Genomic DNA, 13,791 nt, shown 5'->3' on the forward strand with positions numbered 1-13,791 from the left:
CAGCTGTAGCTCGTGTTTATTAATCTCTTACTGTGTGTGGCAAGTGTGTTGATTCCTGTGATCCTGTAACATTGTGAGGTGGGTGTCTTTATTATCCTCATTTTATAAAAGAGGAAGCTAAGACCCTGAGAAGATTAAATGTTAATAGTAATATCATCATATATATGACCTACTTTTACTGCATGATAATAGCTTTAATAAAATTTTGCTACTGAAAACAAGGAAGCTTTTGTTGTTGTTTTTGAAAGTCTGTTTAAGGCTTGTTATGTTTTATCCAAAGGAGTGAATAAATGAGGGACAATCTCCCATTCTTTCTTTTTATCTGACCAATCATTGTCTCAGCTCAACCAATTTCAGAAGCTTAAGAAGGAGGACAACTTTAGGTCATGAAATTGTGAAGGGGTGCATAAAGGAACTTTGCTTAGAGAGGAGAAGCAAGAGTAAGACTAAATGGTCTTTTTTCCCATGACTTCCTAAATGGGTTTCTAAGGGGTATCTTATTTACTATTTTTGGGGTGCAGGCTTCTGGTCAAGATAACTGTGAGGAATGGAAAGGGCAACGGGCTCATATCCAGGGTTTTCGGTGAAGGAAGAATGGGTCCTTCCATTGAGGTCGTGTGTTCTCTGAGGCTGTGGCTGACCCAGCACCTGACCTGGATAGTCCCAGTTAAGTGGATTATCCCACAAGTCTGCCAGTCTTATTCTGAAATCCATGGCTGGATCACTCATGTAGGGCTTTTAGTTGCCACACTCATTCAGCCGTCTTGTGTATTTTAGAAGTACGGTGTTTTCAAAGACAGTAATAGATTTTCTGCTGTCTGCCGTATTAGGGGTGTTGCGTTCAGTTCTTGGCTTTACTTTTATGAGGGGAATTGCCAGTGATAATGGGGGATGACAGCTGTGGATCACATGAGCATGGTCAGACTTCATCTACAATTATCCTGGACTTTGGATTATTTCTCAAAGAGGGTCATTTGGGAGATGGGGTGTGTACGTGCGTCTCAAAGTCATGGGGAACAGTTCACACATTCTTCGAGAGAGAAAAGAGGAATGAGGGCATTAGAAGAGCTGTTTTCAAGAATCTGGAGGACTTAGGGGGAGATTAAAGTATTTCTAGAGAGTAGAACCAGGATTTGTAGGTGGAAGTTATGAGAAAGTAGATATTCCTTAGAGCAATCTAAGGAAGAACTTTCTACCAATGGCAAGTGTCCAAAAGGGGGATATGTTCCCACATGAGGTTGTGAGCTTCTCAGTATCAGACGTGAATAGGATATTTCATGGAAATTCCTGCTTTGGGTAGAATATTGTAGCAAATTAGTTCTGAAGTCCTTGTAAAAAGGAATAAAACATCATAGAAAGCTGAAATCTGTCTGGTCACCATCCTCAGTCTTAGTTCCTTCTCCCAGTCCTCACAAGTGAGTTTCTAGAAAACAATAGTACTATTTATGGGAGTATATATATGTATTTTTAAACAGCATCTCTCTCTTTTTTTTTTTTTGATTGAAGTATGGTTGATTTACAATGTTGTGTTAGTTTCTGGTGTACAGCATAGTGATTCAGTTATACATATATTCTTTTTCATTATGGGTTACTATAAGCTATTGTAGTTCCTTGTGCTATACAGCAGGACTTTGTTGTTTATCTATTTTATATATAGTAGTTTGTGTCTGCTAATTATGGGAGTATCTTTTACCTTCAATCACAGAGAATACTGAATGTATTGTAGTTTTATTTTTTAAATTTAATATGTTCTCGGGTTTTTCTGTAATAATTCTTAAAAATCTTTTTTAAAAAAACTTAATTCTTTTTTTCTAATGTTTGTAATGAACTCCATATGTTGCTATGCCATTGTTTATTTAGCCATTTATTTACTGATTGACATTTATGCTGTTTTCAGTACTTGGTTCTTATCAAACAGGTGAAAATGAAGACTCTTGACCATGCCTCCTCGTACTTCTCGGTAATAGCCATCTAAGGGTTTTTTTCTTATTCTACCTCTAAGTAAGGAATGGAAAAGTTATCAATTGTGATTCACTTCCAAAGGCAGAGAAATCACTGTCGATGTTGAAGCCATGAATCCAGAGATTCTGGGTGGCACTATTAGAAACAAAATAGGAATGATTGTCAGATACTTCTATAAAACCATAGTAGCTTATTGCGTTCCTGGTGGTTTCAGACATACAAGTTTATTCCACCAGCTCACAAAGTGATCAGCTTGAACAGGCCTTTTTGTGTCCATTCTTGTATCTGGCAGAATCTAGCACGGTGGTGAGCACACACTAGGCTCTTTGGTACATAACTGCAGTTCCTATTGTGCTGCCCTGAAGGAGGCATGGGAAAGGCACTTTTAAGGCAGAGCATAGCAGGTGGGCAACCTGGGTTCCAGTCCCCCAGGGCCCTGGTTAATAATACTGAATCCTGGGCCAACCTCCAGACCATTGCATCGGGATATCTGGGAACCCATTCCGATCAGCATGCCCCCAACTAATTTGACACACATCTGGTTTGAGAAGCACCACTTTAAGGCAACCACAACGATTTCAAGGGGCCAGAAGAGCAAGACCTGACAACATACAGTAAGAGGAAGAGGTTTCAGGGAAGGAAACGCTTACTATTGATGAGACCAAGAAACTTTCTTTTGCTGTTTTCTGAAAATTTTTAGATTAGAAGATAGCTGAAAATATAGTTTTGATGGTGTTAGAATCGCTGTTTGAGTGGGTCTTATATAACCTCTGCCTGTCACCCGTTTTTCACATCGTTATTAAATGAGGCTTTTTTCGATGGGTATGATTTTGTCTTCTGTTGAAAGCCAGTAATTACGTATAATACTCTTAAAATCTTGTATTCATCTGTTTTTTCCCCCAGGCTGCTCTTTACGGATGTGGCTGCTGGGCTGAAAACACTGGAGCTCACAATCCCTACTCCACAGCTGTGAGTACCTCAGGTATTTGCTGCTTTCATGACCATTTTTCATAACTTCAACCTGTAGGTCATTTAATGATTGAAAACAGTATTTTTATTGTAAACATAAAGCATGTGCTAGGACACTGCGTGGACAAGAACACCGATGCCCAAAAGATCTTTGACCTTTGAGAGCCTTTGAGAGTTGTTCCACAAAGTAAGTATCACAGGGTAAACGCTTTGCTGTCCTTTTCAGTACAACTCTGGAGTTAACTGGAATTTAATTACATCTTTAATAGCTTTTTTTCCCTCTAATGACTCATGAGAATGCCCGATTCAGATCAAAATGATGTAAGAGTAGCAAGGCATTTCAAAAACTAAGAGGTCATTTCTTAAGTAAAATGTTGACATAAAACTTACAAAGTGCATTTCAAAATGTATTGTTTATGATATCTACGTTTTTAATAAAATGTATGTCCTCTTTTTGTATTTGCATTAGAAAAGTCATTATCATTTAGGTAGGGGTGCGTGTGTGCGCGCGCGTGAGTGTGTGTGTGTTTGGGGGAGTGGGTTTCAGTGGGCGGCATGGTTGTGGTCTAGAGCCAGGCTTTCGTACGCTCGTGCCAGGTGTACCTGAGGCCTGAATGCGGTTGACATGCGTGGTTGACAAGTCGTAGTATTGGTTGTCTCTCAAGTAGTAGTCCTAGGCCTTTCTCCCCGGCCTCTTCAGGCTTTATCAGGAGGGCAGGTAGGCAGGCTGTATTTCCTCTCTTTTTCTCTTCGGTTTCCACCACGTTGGTTTCTGTCCCACCATTCTGATCACCCACCCAATCCAGCAGCCCCCTTCTTCTGTGTACTCCTGACTCCCTGTGATCTCTGGCACCGGCGACACTCTTCTTTCTGTCTGGAGCATAGACCCAGGAACTCTCCTGGTTTGTCCCGCTCGCCTCACCTGCTCCGCCTTGGCCTTCATCACCGACTCTTCCCGTTGCTGACAGCCCCAGGTGTGGCCTCTGTCAGCTTTTCTTCACCTCACTCTGTGCTTCCTCTCGGAGACATGGTCTTCTTGCTGTCGTTCTCATGATCTCAGTGGTTATCTCCCAGACTGCTGGCTTCTGCGTCTGTCTCTACTCTGACTCTTCTCCTGAAGTCCACCTGAGTCCTTTCTGCCTTCCTGTCGGACACGTCCCTGTGGGTGTCGTGTGTGCACACAGGTTCAACAGAACACCTTGTTCCACACCCCCACCCCGGGCCACCTTTCTCCTGTATTCTTGTTCTCTTTTACTGCCCTATTTGGTCAGACTTGGAATCTTGGTATTTGTAGCTTCTTCTCCATTTCTGCTACCTGACCCTGGGATTTCAGACCCCATAACCACCTGCCTGCCTATTGTAGCAGCCTCCTCACCTAGATCCATTACCAGGTGGAAAAATTTGATTTTGAGCCACTGGCCCATCAGGTGAAGTCCAAACAGAAATTAATGTTAAATCTAAACCACATTAATACAATAGACAAAAAATTTGCTTTTCAGTCTTTCATTTTTGAAGAGGTGAGCATAATGTAATAATATGAGTTGATTTTTAGTTTAATACTGGTGGCAAATGAAGTTTACACATAACATTTAGGAATTAGCTTGTGCATAATTAAGTATGCCCATGCATATGGAAAATTGCAGTATTTGAATAAACCAAAGTCTAACATAGATAATCCATTATTTCATTTTTATTTTCCTGGAGAAGTATCAGTTTGTATCATGTGTTGCATTGATTTTCTTTCTGGGTTGGTATGTGGTTCAGTGAGTTGGTTTGTTGCTGTTTAAATGTTACCCTCACGTCTAGATGTTTGGAGACCTGAATTCTACTTTAACCTGGAATCCTGAGAGCCTGCCTGACTGTCACTTTGGAAAAGAAATTCAGTCTCCTTAGGATTGTCCACCTCCTTTTTTTTTTTTTTTTAATTGGTGATGTGGAAGTTGGAATAAGAGCACAGTTTATGTGGTGGTGAAAAAGAATATAAAAACAAATATATGTATGTTCATGTATGACTGAAGCATTGTGCTGTACACTGGTGATTGGCACAGCATTGTAAACTGACTATATATATGGAAAAAGTGTAAAAAGAAAGAGGACAGTCTATGGATTTGATTCTATTAAATGGAATACAGTGGGTGAAGTTAAAATGGCAAAGTTAAGGTCCTTCTCTCTTCCCCTTGAGAATTTCCTTCTTTGCCCATCTTTGCATCAGTTGAGGGTAGTTTTGTATGACTAACGGTACCTTCAGGTTTTCAGGTTATGATATCCAGTGTAGCTTTTTAGCCTGAATGCCCAGCTCATCGTGTTGTATCCTTCTTAAGTTTCAGGACAAATCACCATCAGCCCACAGAACCTGAGGGTAACAGACCAGTCTCTAGTCCCTTCCATCTGTGGGACTTTGTGCAGTTGCTTCATCCTTTTCTCCTGGGGCTGTTGCTGTGAGTTTGACAAAGGAAACACATGGCAGAGTTGGGTGACCAAGTCAGAAGAAAGGTGGAGCACAGAATTTTGCAATTTATTAGTCAGAATAAAAGAGACATGTGCCTTGGGCTGTTTCAGAAGATCCAGAGACCTGGCCTGCATTGTAGGTTTATAGTTCTTGGAAGGTGATAATTGAGAGACAGAGGGAAGAGGGTTAGTTAAGGTCAGGGTAGGGGTAGGGCTCTCCTAAGGCCAGACAGGCGACTTGGTCATTAACCTGAGGGATAAACTCCGGCATCTTGTTCTCATCATGGTGGGGAGGAATGGGTGGGGACTGGGGAAGACGGGAGGGTGGCAGGAGCTGACCTTGCAAATCCTGACTAGTGTTCAGCTTCTTGGAGATTTGCCTGGCTAGGGAAGGGGCAGAGTAGACACTTGGGTTCTTGTTCAGACCCTTCCACTCACTGGCTGAGACATACATCCTGTCAAGGAGTTAATTGTACAACAGGAATAGGATCTATCTTAATATCTGTGAGGATTTAATGAGTTGATGTATAGGTCCCTAGAAATTATTCCTCTTGTATAACTGAAACCATGTGAATTTTGAATAGCAACTCTCCATTTCCCCTTCCTTAACCCCTGGCAGTCACTGTTTTACTCTCTGCTTCTATGAGTCTGACTGTTTTAGGTACCTCCCATGAGTGGATTTATGCGGTATCTGTCCTGTAACTGGCTTATTGCATTGAGCATAATGTGTTCTAGGTTCATCCATGTTATATGTGGCAGGATTTCCTCCTTTTCAAAGGCTGAATAATACTCCGTTATATGTATATACTACATTTTCTTGCTCATCTGTCAAAGGACACTTAGGTTGTTTCCACATCTTGGCTGTTGTGAATATTGATGCAATGAATGTGGGAGTACAAATACCTCTTCGAGATCCTGATTTCAGTTCTTTTGGATAAATACCCAAAAGTAGAATGGCTGGCTGGAGCATGTGACCGTCCTATTTTTAGTGTTTTGAGGAACCTCTATACTGTTTTCCACAGTAGCTGAACCACCTTATACTCCCATAAGCCAAGTGTGAGGGTTTGGATATCTCCATATCCTCACCGACATTTATCTTTTTTTTTTTCCTTTTTTTAAAACATTTTTTATTGAGTTATAGTCGTTTTACAATGTTGTGTCAAATTCTAGTGTAGAGCACAATTTTTCAGCTATACATGAACATACATATATTCATTGTCACATTTTTTTTCGCTGTGAGCTACCACAAGATCTTGTATATATTTTCCTGTGCTATACGGCGTAATCTTGTTTATCTATTCTGCATATGCCTGTCCATGTCTACAAATTTTGAACTCCCGGTCTATCCCTTCCCACCCCCCACCCACCGATATTTATCTCTTGTCTTTTTGAGAATAGCTGTTTTAACAGGTGTGACGCAATACCTCGTGTTTTGATTTGCACTTCCCTGATGATAAGTGATGTTGAGTATCTTTTGATGTACCTGTTAGCCATTTGTGTTTTCTTTGAAGAAACATCTGTTGGGGTCCTTTGCCTATGTTTTAATATTTTTGTTTGTTTGTTTGTTTTTTTGCTATTGAGATGTAGTTCCTTCCTTCTCTATTTTGGATATTAACCCCTTATCAGACATATGGCTTGTAAATATTTTCTCCCATTCCATAAGTGTCCTTTTCATTTTGTTGCTTTTTCCCTTTGCTGTCTTGAAGCTTTTTAGCTTGATATGGTCCCATTTGTCTATTTTTGCTTTTGTTGCCTAATGTTTACTGTAACATCCAAGAATAAAATATACCAATATAAGATACATAAATTAGGGGGGAAAAAGGCAGACAGTTATGACACACTGCTTTCTCATCACTTAACACATGGCTGCTGCTTGACAAGAAAGTACAGAATTGGGGCTATTCTTCCAACAGGAAAGATTTACTTCCCTGATAATAATGCCATGCCCCTTTGCTATTTCCATGTCTTCCGATGGATACAGTCTCTTTTGTTTGAATTCTGTATCCGGCTGTAATCCTTTTGAAGACACTCAACACATGTAGTTTCAACATAGCTCACAGTCAACTGAAGACTCAACAAAAGAGAGCAGTGAGGCAGTGGTGGCTGGTCCCAGCTGCAGCCTAGAGGGCAGACAGAGGAGTGTGCCATCAATTACAGCCCATCTCCCGATTTCAGAAGATTTAAAATGTGAAAAAAAAGTATGCTTTTCTGATTCTCAGGTTTTTAATGAAAATAGTTTCAAGTTTTCTTTAAGCTGGGACATAAGTCTTGAGAAAAGGGGGCCTGTGGGTATGTTTGTGTTTCCTGAGTGCCTGGAACAGGGCTTTGCACTTCATAAATGCTTATCAGACATGTTCAAATTAAAAAATGTGTTAGTATGGACAACAGCGTTGTATTATAATCACCAAACTTGCCAAGAGTCTGGAACTTAATTATTCCAACCATTAAAAAGAAAGGATAACTAAGTAATGTGGTAGAGGTGCTGATCATTGCACAGCGGCAGTCGTGTGCCAGTAGATAAACGTGTCAGATCCATGTGTTGTACACCTTAAACCACACAGGGCTATATGTCAAGTATAAACAAATATATTTCAAAGATAAAAATTTGTATGTGGTTCCTTCCTCTTTTAGGATTCTTGTCTTCTCAAAAATATTATCCATCATGGAATTTCTTTAAATAACATTTAAAAATTTGATTTAAATTGCCAAAATTGGATTCACAGATAATTTTTCAGTAACACATCAGATGCGTGACATGAGATCCATCTGTGGCCTTTCCCTGGCTGTGGGGAGGGAGAGCAGGTTGAGGGTTGGAAGATCAGGAGGAGGAAGAAGCAAGAGGTGAGGGTTCTGCTCTGGCCGACCTCCGCACTGGCCTCATGTGACTTGTCTGTAGAGTCTGGTTTCTTCCTCTTAAAGAGAAGCAGCGAGTCCAGGGGTCTTGTGGCAGGTGACTGGGGAGCAAGACGCTTCAGCCTCGCTCTTTTAGAGTTCTGGCGTGAAGAAGAATCTGCTACCTGGTGTGGGCCTCAGTGATTTCTGATTTTCTAGCTTCATTGATTTTCCGGGTCTTGGCTGTCCTAGAAACCAGAGGGCGGTGAGGGTGTGGCCGTGGCTTGCTGAGAGCAGGTTCAAAGGTGGGTGGGATGAAAAGTGCAGAGAACGAGCCAGGCTGTGGCCTTGTATTTCTGAGCCGGTGGTTGCAGTGTCCTCCTCGGGGGCTGGGAAGGGTGTCTCGCTGCTTGACTCTCCCACCCAGCAGGCTGCCGCCGATCGTCCTCTGCCTGTCTGCGGGAGGTCGTCTGCTGAGTCCGCTGCAGACCTCCTCTGCCCCAGGCACCTTGTCAGGAGGGCACGAGAGTGAAGTCACCTGGCGCAGGAGCCCCTGGGAAATCCTTGCTGAGGCATATACACGTGCTGTGTGGTCACTGCTCCCTGGGGCCCGAGGGGTCGGGGAGGCAGGAATCCGTGCTTCCCCTTCCCTTCTGAGAGGAGCTGTATTTCTCTGTGGGACTGTCTGTCTGTCACAAGCTCTCTTGGTGGCCCACTCTCTTGACTATCATGAATAAAAGCCCTGTTCTACTCAGGACTGGATGCAGGTCACCCTGGGGTTCAGCCTCCCTTCCAGCTCTCTTCCCTGTTTCTTTAGCAGCCTCTCAAGGTGTGTCTTCAGGGAGTTGTCTCCTTGAGGCCCACTCCTTTTCTTCACTCCTTCTACTCATTGACTTGTAAGTCCACTTTCGTCCGGCCTTCTCCTCCACCACTCTGCCAGTCTGCTCCAGTCAAGATGAACAGTCGCCTCCAAAGCCCAGTGGTCACCCCTCAGTCCCTTGCACAGCCCTGGACACAGTTGCCTGAATGACTTGCTCCTCCCAGAAGGACTGTTTGTGGTAGACTTGCAGAGCACCAAACTCACCTGGCCTCTTCCTGCCTCGCTGGCTGCTGCTTCTCAGTCTGCTTTGTTAGTGTTTCTCATCTTCTTGACCTCTCAGTGTTGGAGTGCCTGATGCCTAGTCCTTGACCTTCTCTTTGTCTTGGAATACTTACTCCCTTGGTGTTCTCATCCAGCCCAGTGGCTCAGTACCACAGATATGCCAACTCCCATGTTTTTATCTCCAACCTGGGCCTCTCCCCGGAACTCAGTTACTTAACTGCTTGTTCAAAGCCTCACTTGTGTGTGTAACAGGCAACTCAAACTTAGCCTGTCCACGTGGGAGCTCTTGCTGTTACCACCCCGCTTCTTCTCTTGTGGTCTCCACACAGCGGAGGGCGACTCCAGCCTCCCACTGGCTCAGGCCAAAATCCTGGAGTCATACCTGAACCTCTTTTCTTTACTATCACCTGCCTCCACTCCAGCAACAGACTCTGTCCACTCTCCTCTCTAGATATATTTTAAATCCAGCCACTTCTTACTTAGCACCTTCACTGCCATCAACAGATTCCAAGTGCTGTCACCTCTAATCTGGATTATTGCAGCCGTCCCTTAGCTGGTCCCTCATTTTTGCTCCTTTCCTCCTTTGTTCAATTCTCAGCAACTCTCCGTGGACTTGGTGTTGCAACCTAACTCCGCTCACGTGTCGTACCTCCTCTCCGAACTGCCCAGCGCTTCCCATCTCACTCAAGGGAAGCGCCAAGGCTCTTACTCAGGACCCGTGAGGCCTCATATGAGGTGCCCTCCGCCCCTCCAGACTGCAGCCCTTGCTTGACCCCCTGCGCATTCAGCTCCCGCTCCGCTGGCCACTGCTGTGCTTCACACCCGCCAGGCACACGCCCACCTCAGGGCCTCCGCCTGAGTCGCTGCCTCTCCCGTTAGCTCTCTGCCCTTAGTGTCTTAAGCCCCTGCCCCGACCTCACCAGCTCGTATTCGGGTGACTCGTCTTCTCACCGAGAGCTTCCTTGACCATCCCATTTTAAACATGTAAATCCTCCCTCAGCCAGTGTTCCCAGTCTCCCTTCCATGTTTTATTTTTTCCCATGGAATGTATCACGTCTAACATTTTATATCTTCTACATATTTATTTTGTCTTTATTTTCTACCACACTCAACTATGAGACTGTGTGAGGGTTGGGGTTTTCCTCAGCTTTCTGCACTGATGTGTGAAGGGTGCTTATCAGATAGGGCCTCTGATGTTTGTTGAGTGAATTGATGTGAACAAATAAATACATTGATGTGGTGTCTTAGTCAACTCAGGCTGCTATAACGAAATACCATAGACAGTGGCTTAAACGGCAGACATTTAATCCTCGAAGTTCTGGAGGCTGGAAGTCCAAGATCATGGCGCCAGCAGGTTCAGTTCCTGGTGAGAGCTCTCCTCCTGGCTTGCAGGCTGCCACCTTGTTGCTGGTCTTCATGTGGCGGGAAGAGAGAGCGGGAGAGAGAGAGCACACTCTGGTCTCGCTTCCTCTTTTTAGGGGTTTGGTCTGATGAGAGCAGAGGGGTGAGTGAGCGCAAGGTGTGTGGCCTTAATCTGAGGTCTTACTAGGTGATCCCTAGATGGCCCTGACTAAGTGTTTACATTTTCTTTTGTATAAAGTGGAGCCCTTTTGAGGAGGGAGACGCTCATTCTTCTAGAGGATGGATGAAGGCAGATAGAGCTCTGGTCTTTGAGGTTGCTCTGGAATGAAAGGCGAGAGTGGTCTCGGAGTTGAGTAAACTGCTGTAGGTTCTCCTGGGCAGCATCGAGGCTCTTCCTCCCACACTGCGTCCTTTACCTGCCTCACTAGGCCGTGCTGCTTCTCCTTTCCGTGGCCGACACCGGGGCTTCTCAGAAGCGTCTCATATTTACGAAAGGAAAAACTTCATAATCTTGTCACACTCAACGAGACTCTTAGAGAGCAGCCACTTAGTCTGAAGTAATTTGGGATTTTAATATGTAGGGTTGGGGAAAACGCCATGGGAAATCTTTTCGTGTGAGTTATGACTTCTAGATGTGAATATAGATAAAACCCTACTATTTGTAAGCATCATCATCATCTTAGAATGACTTGAGTCCTTGGACAGTTTGGCTAGCGGGAGTTGGGGAGAAATATTGTTCACTTACAGACAACAGAGTATATAAACTACCAGCACTTTTCCCAAAACTAAGGGAATTACGTGAGATGGGAATTCTATTCAGAGCCGGTTGCTTACTCTAATTAGGTCACTTCATACCTGATGAACTATTAGTACATGATTTCCTGCTTTTTAGATGATTAAAGTTGGTGATGGTTCAAAACAAACCAGAACTCTGAATCATGCTAAGTTACTTCCTAGAAAGCCAGTTCAAGGTGACAGCTTTGGTTATCACGTATCTTGGGTGTTTTAAATGAGTCTTTTTTTTCTTTTTCCTGACTGTGAAACAACACATGGTCATTGAAAAGAGTCTAGAAAATGAAACGGATAATTCTGCTATGCTGTGATAGTGTCTTAATATTTTTGGTAGACTTTTGATTGACCAAACAAAAATGACAATATTGTTTAACTTCTGTTGTTCTTTGTCTATCTAATATTATATAATGAACATTTTTATATTTCATTACAGTTTTCTTCAAAACATAGTTTTAAAGGATGTGAAAGCTGTCTTTCCCGCATCCATGAGTTCAGGCATTTTGGTCTTATGTCAAATGACTTTGTAACTGCACTCGTGCTACGAAACAGCATCTCTCTTAGAGGCTCTTATCCTGTGCTCCAGTGTCTGGGAATGCTAAAAGAGAAGACCATCCCTGTCTTCAAAGGGCATGAAATTCAAGGCCTTACTTGATAAGACAGGGAAGTTCCTTGCCAATATAGAAATACATTGGAATAATGGCTGTGATGAAGGCTTGCCAGCCCTGAATGAGGGAACGTGCACCACAGTCTCCCAGAGGGACCTGGGCGCGCCCAGCAGCCTGACTGTTGCTGCTGCCATCAGTGCATCTCCCTTCTTGCCACACACCCTCTCCCCAAAGTCTCACCAAGACCAGCTGCCTTTAAGCTGAGCATCACCCAGCTCACTCATGTTCTCACTGAAATGTCTGTAGCACCCCAGGAGAGCCCAGGACATTGTGAAGGAAAGTCGATTTCTCTCTGAAAGAGACTGTAGACTTGGGTAGAGTGGATCAAGTGAGCTCCAAGATGTTCTTTTGATGTTGTTACTTTCTCAGATTTTTTTTTTTTTTTGCCAGATACTTATTTCGCAATGCTTTGTTGTTGTTTGGGGTGGGAGGGGGGAGTAGAATAGACTTCTAAAATGCAGGGTAAAGAAATGGAAGAAACAGAAGCAGAAGATCAAGTGATGGGTTAAAACGCCAGTGCTGTGATCCTTAGTGTGATTCCCCCTTTGACTATTCTCACTTGAAAGAATGCCTTTCCCTCCTATTGCCGGGCCCTACCTGCTGTCGGTAGGAGAGGGAGTGAGCCGAGCAACTTGTCAAAGCCTTTCCGAGCTCCCTTCATATGGTTCGCAGAAACAGAGCTGGGTTTTCATTTCTTCTTTCATTCAACAGGAGTCCCTTTCATGTCTGAAAATTGAAAACGCGTGTTTTTCCGTGTGGAGCGAGGATGTGTGCCCTCTGGCACACCTGGTTCTCATTTCCTGACTTGAAAGCATAGCCCATCCAAAGGAGCAGAAAAACAATTTCTTTCTGACACGCTGCTCCGTGTTCCTCACTGGGCTGAAGGCCTTCGCGGCTTTGCCATCTCGGTCCCCTCGGTAGAAGGTTCTCGTTAGAGGCAGAGTTCACGCAGTACAAGAGTGCCTTTTACGGCACAGGCCCGTTTGGCGTATTATTTTGTTGCTGTGGTGGTGGTGGTAGTGCTTTTCTCAGCTCAGGAAATTTACTTGAAATAAGATTTATTTTTAAAAACACAGGGAAAGGTCTTAAAAATTTTTTTAATATTAAATTTAGCTGGGCAGTATACGTTGGAAGTGTCTGTGTAAGCTGATCAGTGAACCGATTGGCCAGGAGAAGGGTTTGGTCGAGCATACGAATGTTTAAATTCCAGAGCGCTGTTTAACATAAATCAAATATTTCCAACGCATTACTTCAGATTTGTGTGTACTTTAAAGTCTTGCCAGCTTAAATGACTGTGAGGCACAATATGTTGACTTTGAGTTTTGTAAATTGATAATTTGTTGCTATGAAAGTTGTACATGGTATAACTCATCACTTTCTGAAGGTACATAGTGTGTCTGATGTTGCAAGCTGTTATGGGAAAAAAAAAATGATGCCCAGGGAATTCAAGTCTTTAGCGCTCAGATGCTTGAAGTTGGATCTTCAGTTCCTCATGAGTTCCCTGGACGTTGCTCTTTAGACACAAACTTTTGGTTTAGGCTTTCTATTTCTGAGACTTATTTCTAATAATAATCTTAGTGATACTTCTTCAGAAACAGTTTCTCGGCTTTTTTTTTTTAACACTCACTTTTTTCACACTTTAGCATGTATGAATTATCT

The 13,791-nt window shown here is 43.2% G+C and overlaps 1 protein-coding gene across 7 annotated transcripts in view; it reads left to right on the plus strand.

The window, feature by feature from the left end:
* The window catches only part of LOC105083132 (threonine aspartase 1), a 261,114-nt gene that overhangs the window by 94,426 nt on the left and 152,897 nt on the right, over positions 1-13,791 (plus strand). For 5 of the 7 annotated variants that reach the window (XM_045508688.2, XM_010972882.3, XM_074347892.1 and 2 more), the window contains one exon: positions 2,866-2,944. In XM_045508688.2, coding sequence (XP_045364644.2) covers positions 2,866-2,944 — 79 coding nt within the window. The remainder of the gene's footprint in view (positions 1-2,865; positions 2,945-13,791) is intronic. The other 2 variants (XR_006721050.2, XR_006721051.2) reach the window with 1 other exon arrangement.

Source organism: Camelus bactrianus, chromosome 19 (genome assembly GCF_048773025.1).
Source record: "Camelus bactrianus isolate YW-2024 breed Bactrian camel chromosome 19, ASM4877302v1, whole genome shotgun sequence".
Taxonomy (NCBI): domain Eukaryota; kingdom Metazoa; phylum Chordata; class Mammalia; order Artiodactyla; family Camelidae; genus Camelus; species Camelus bactrianus.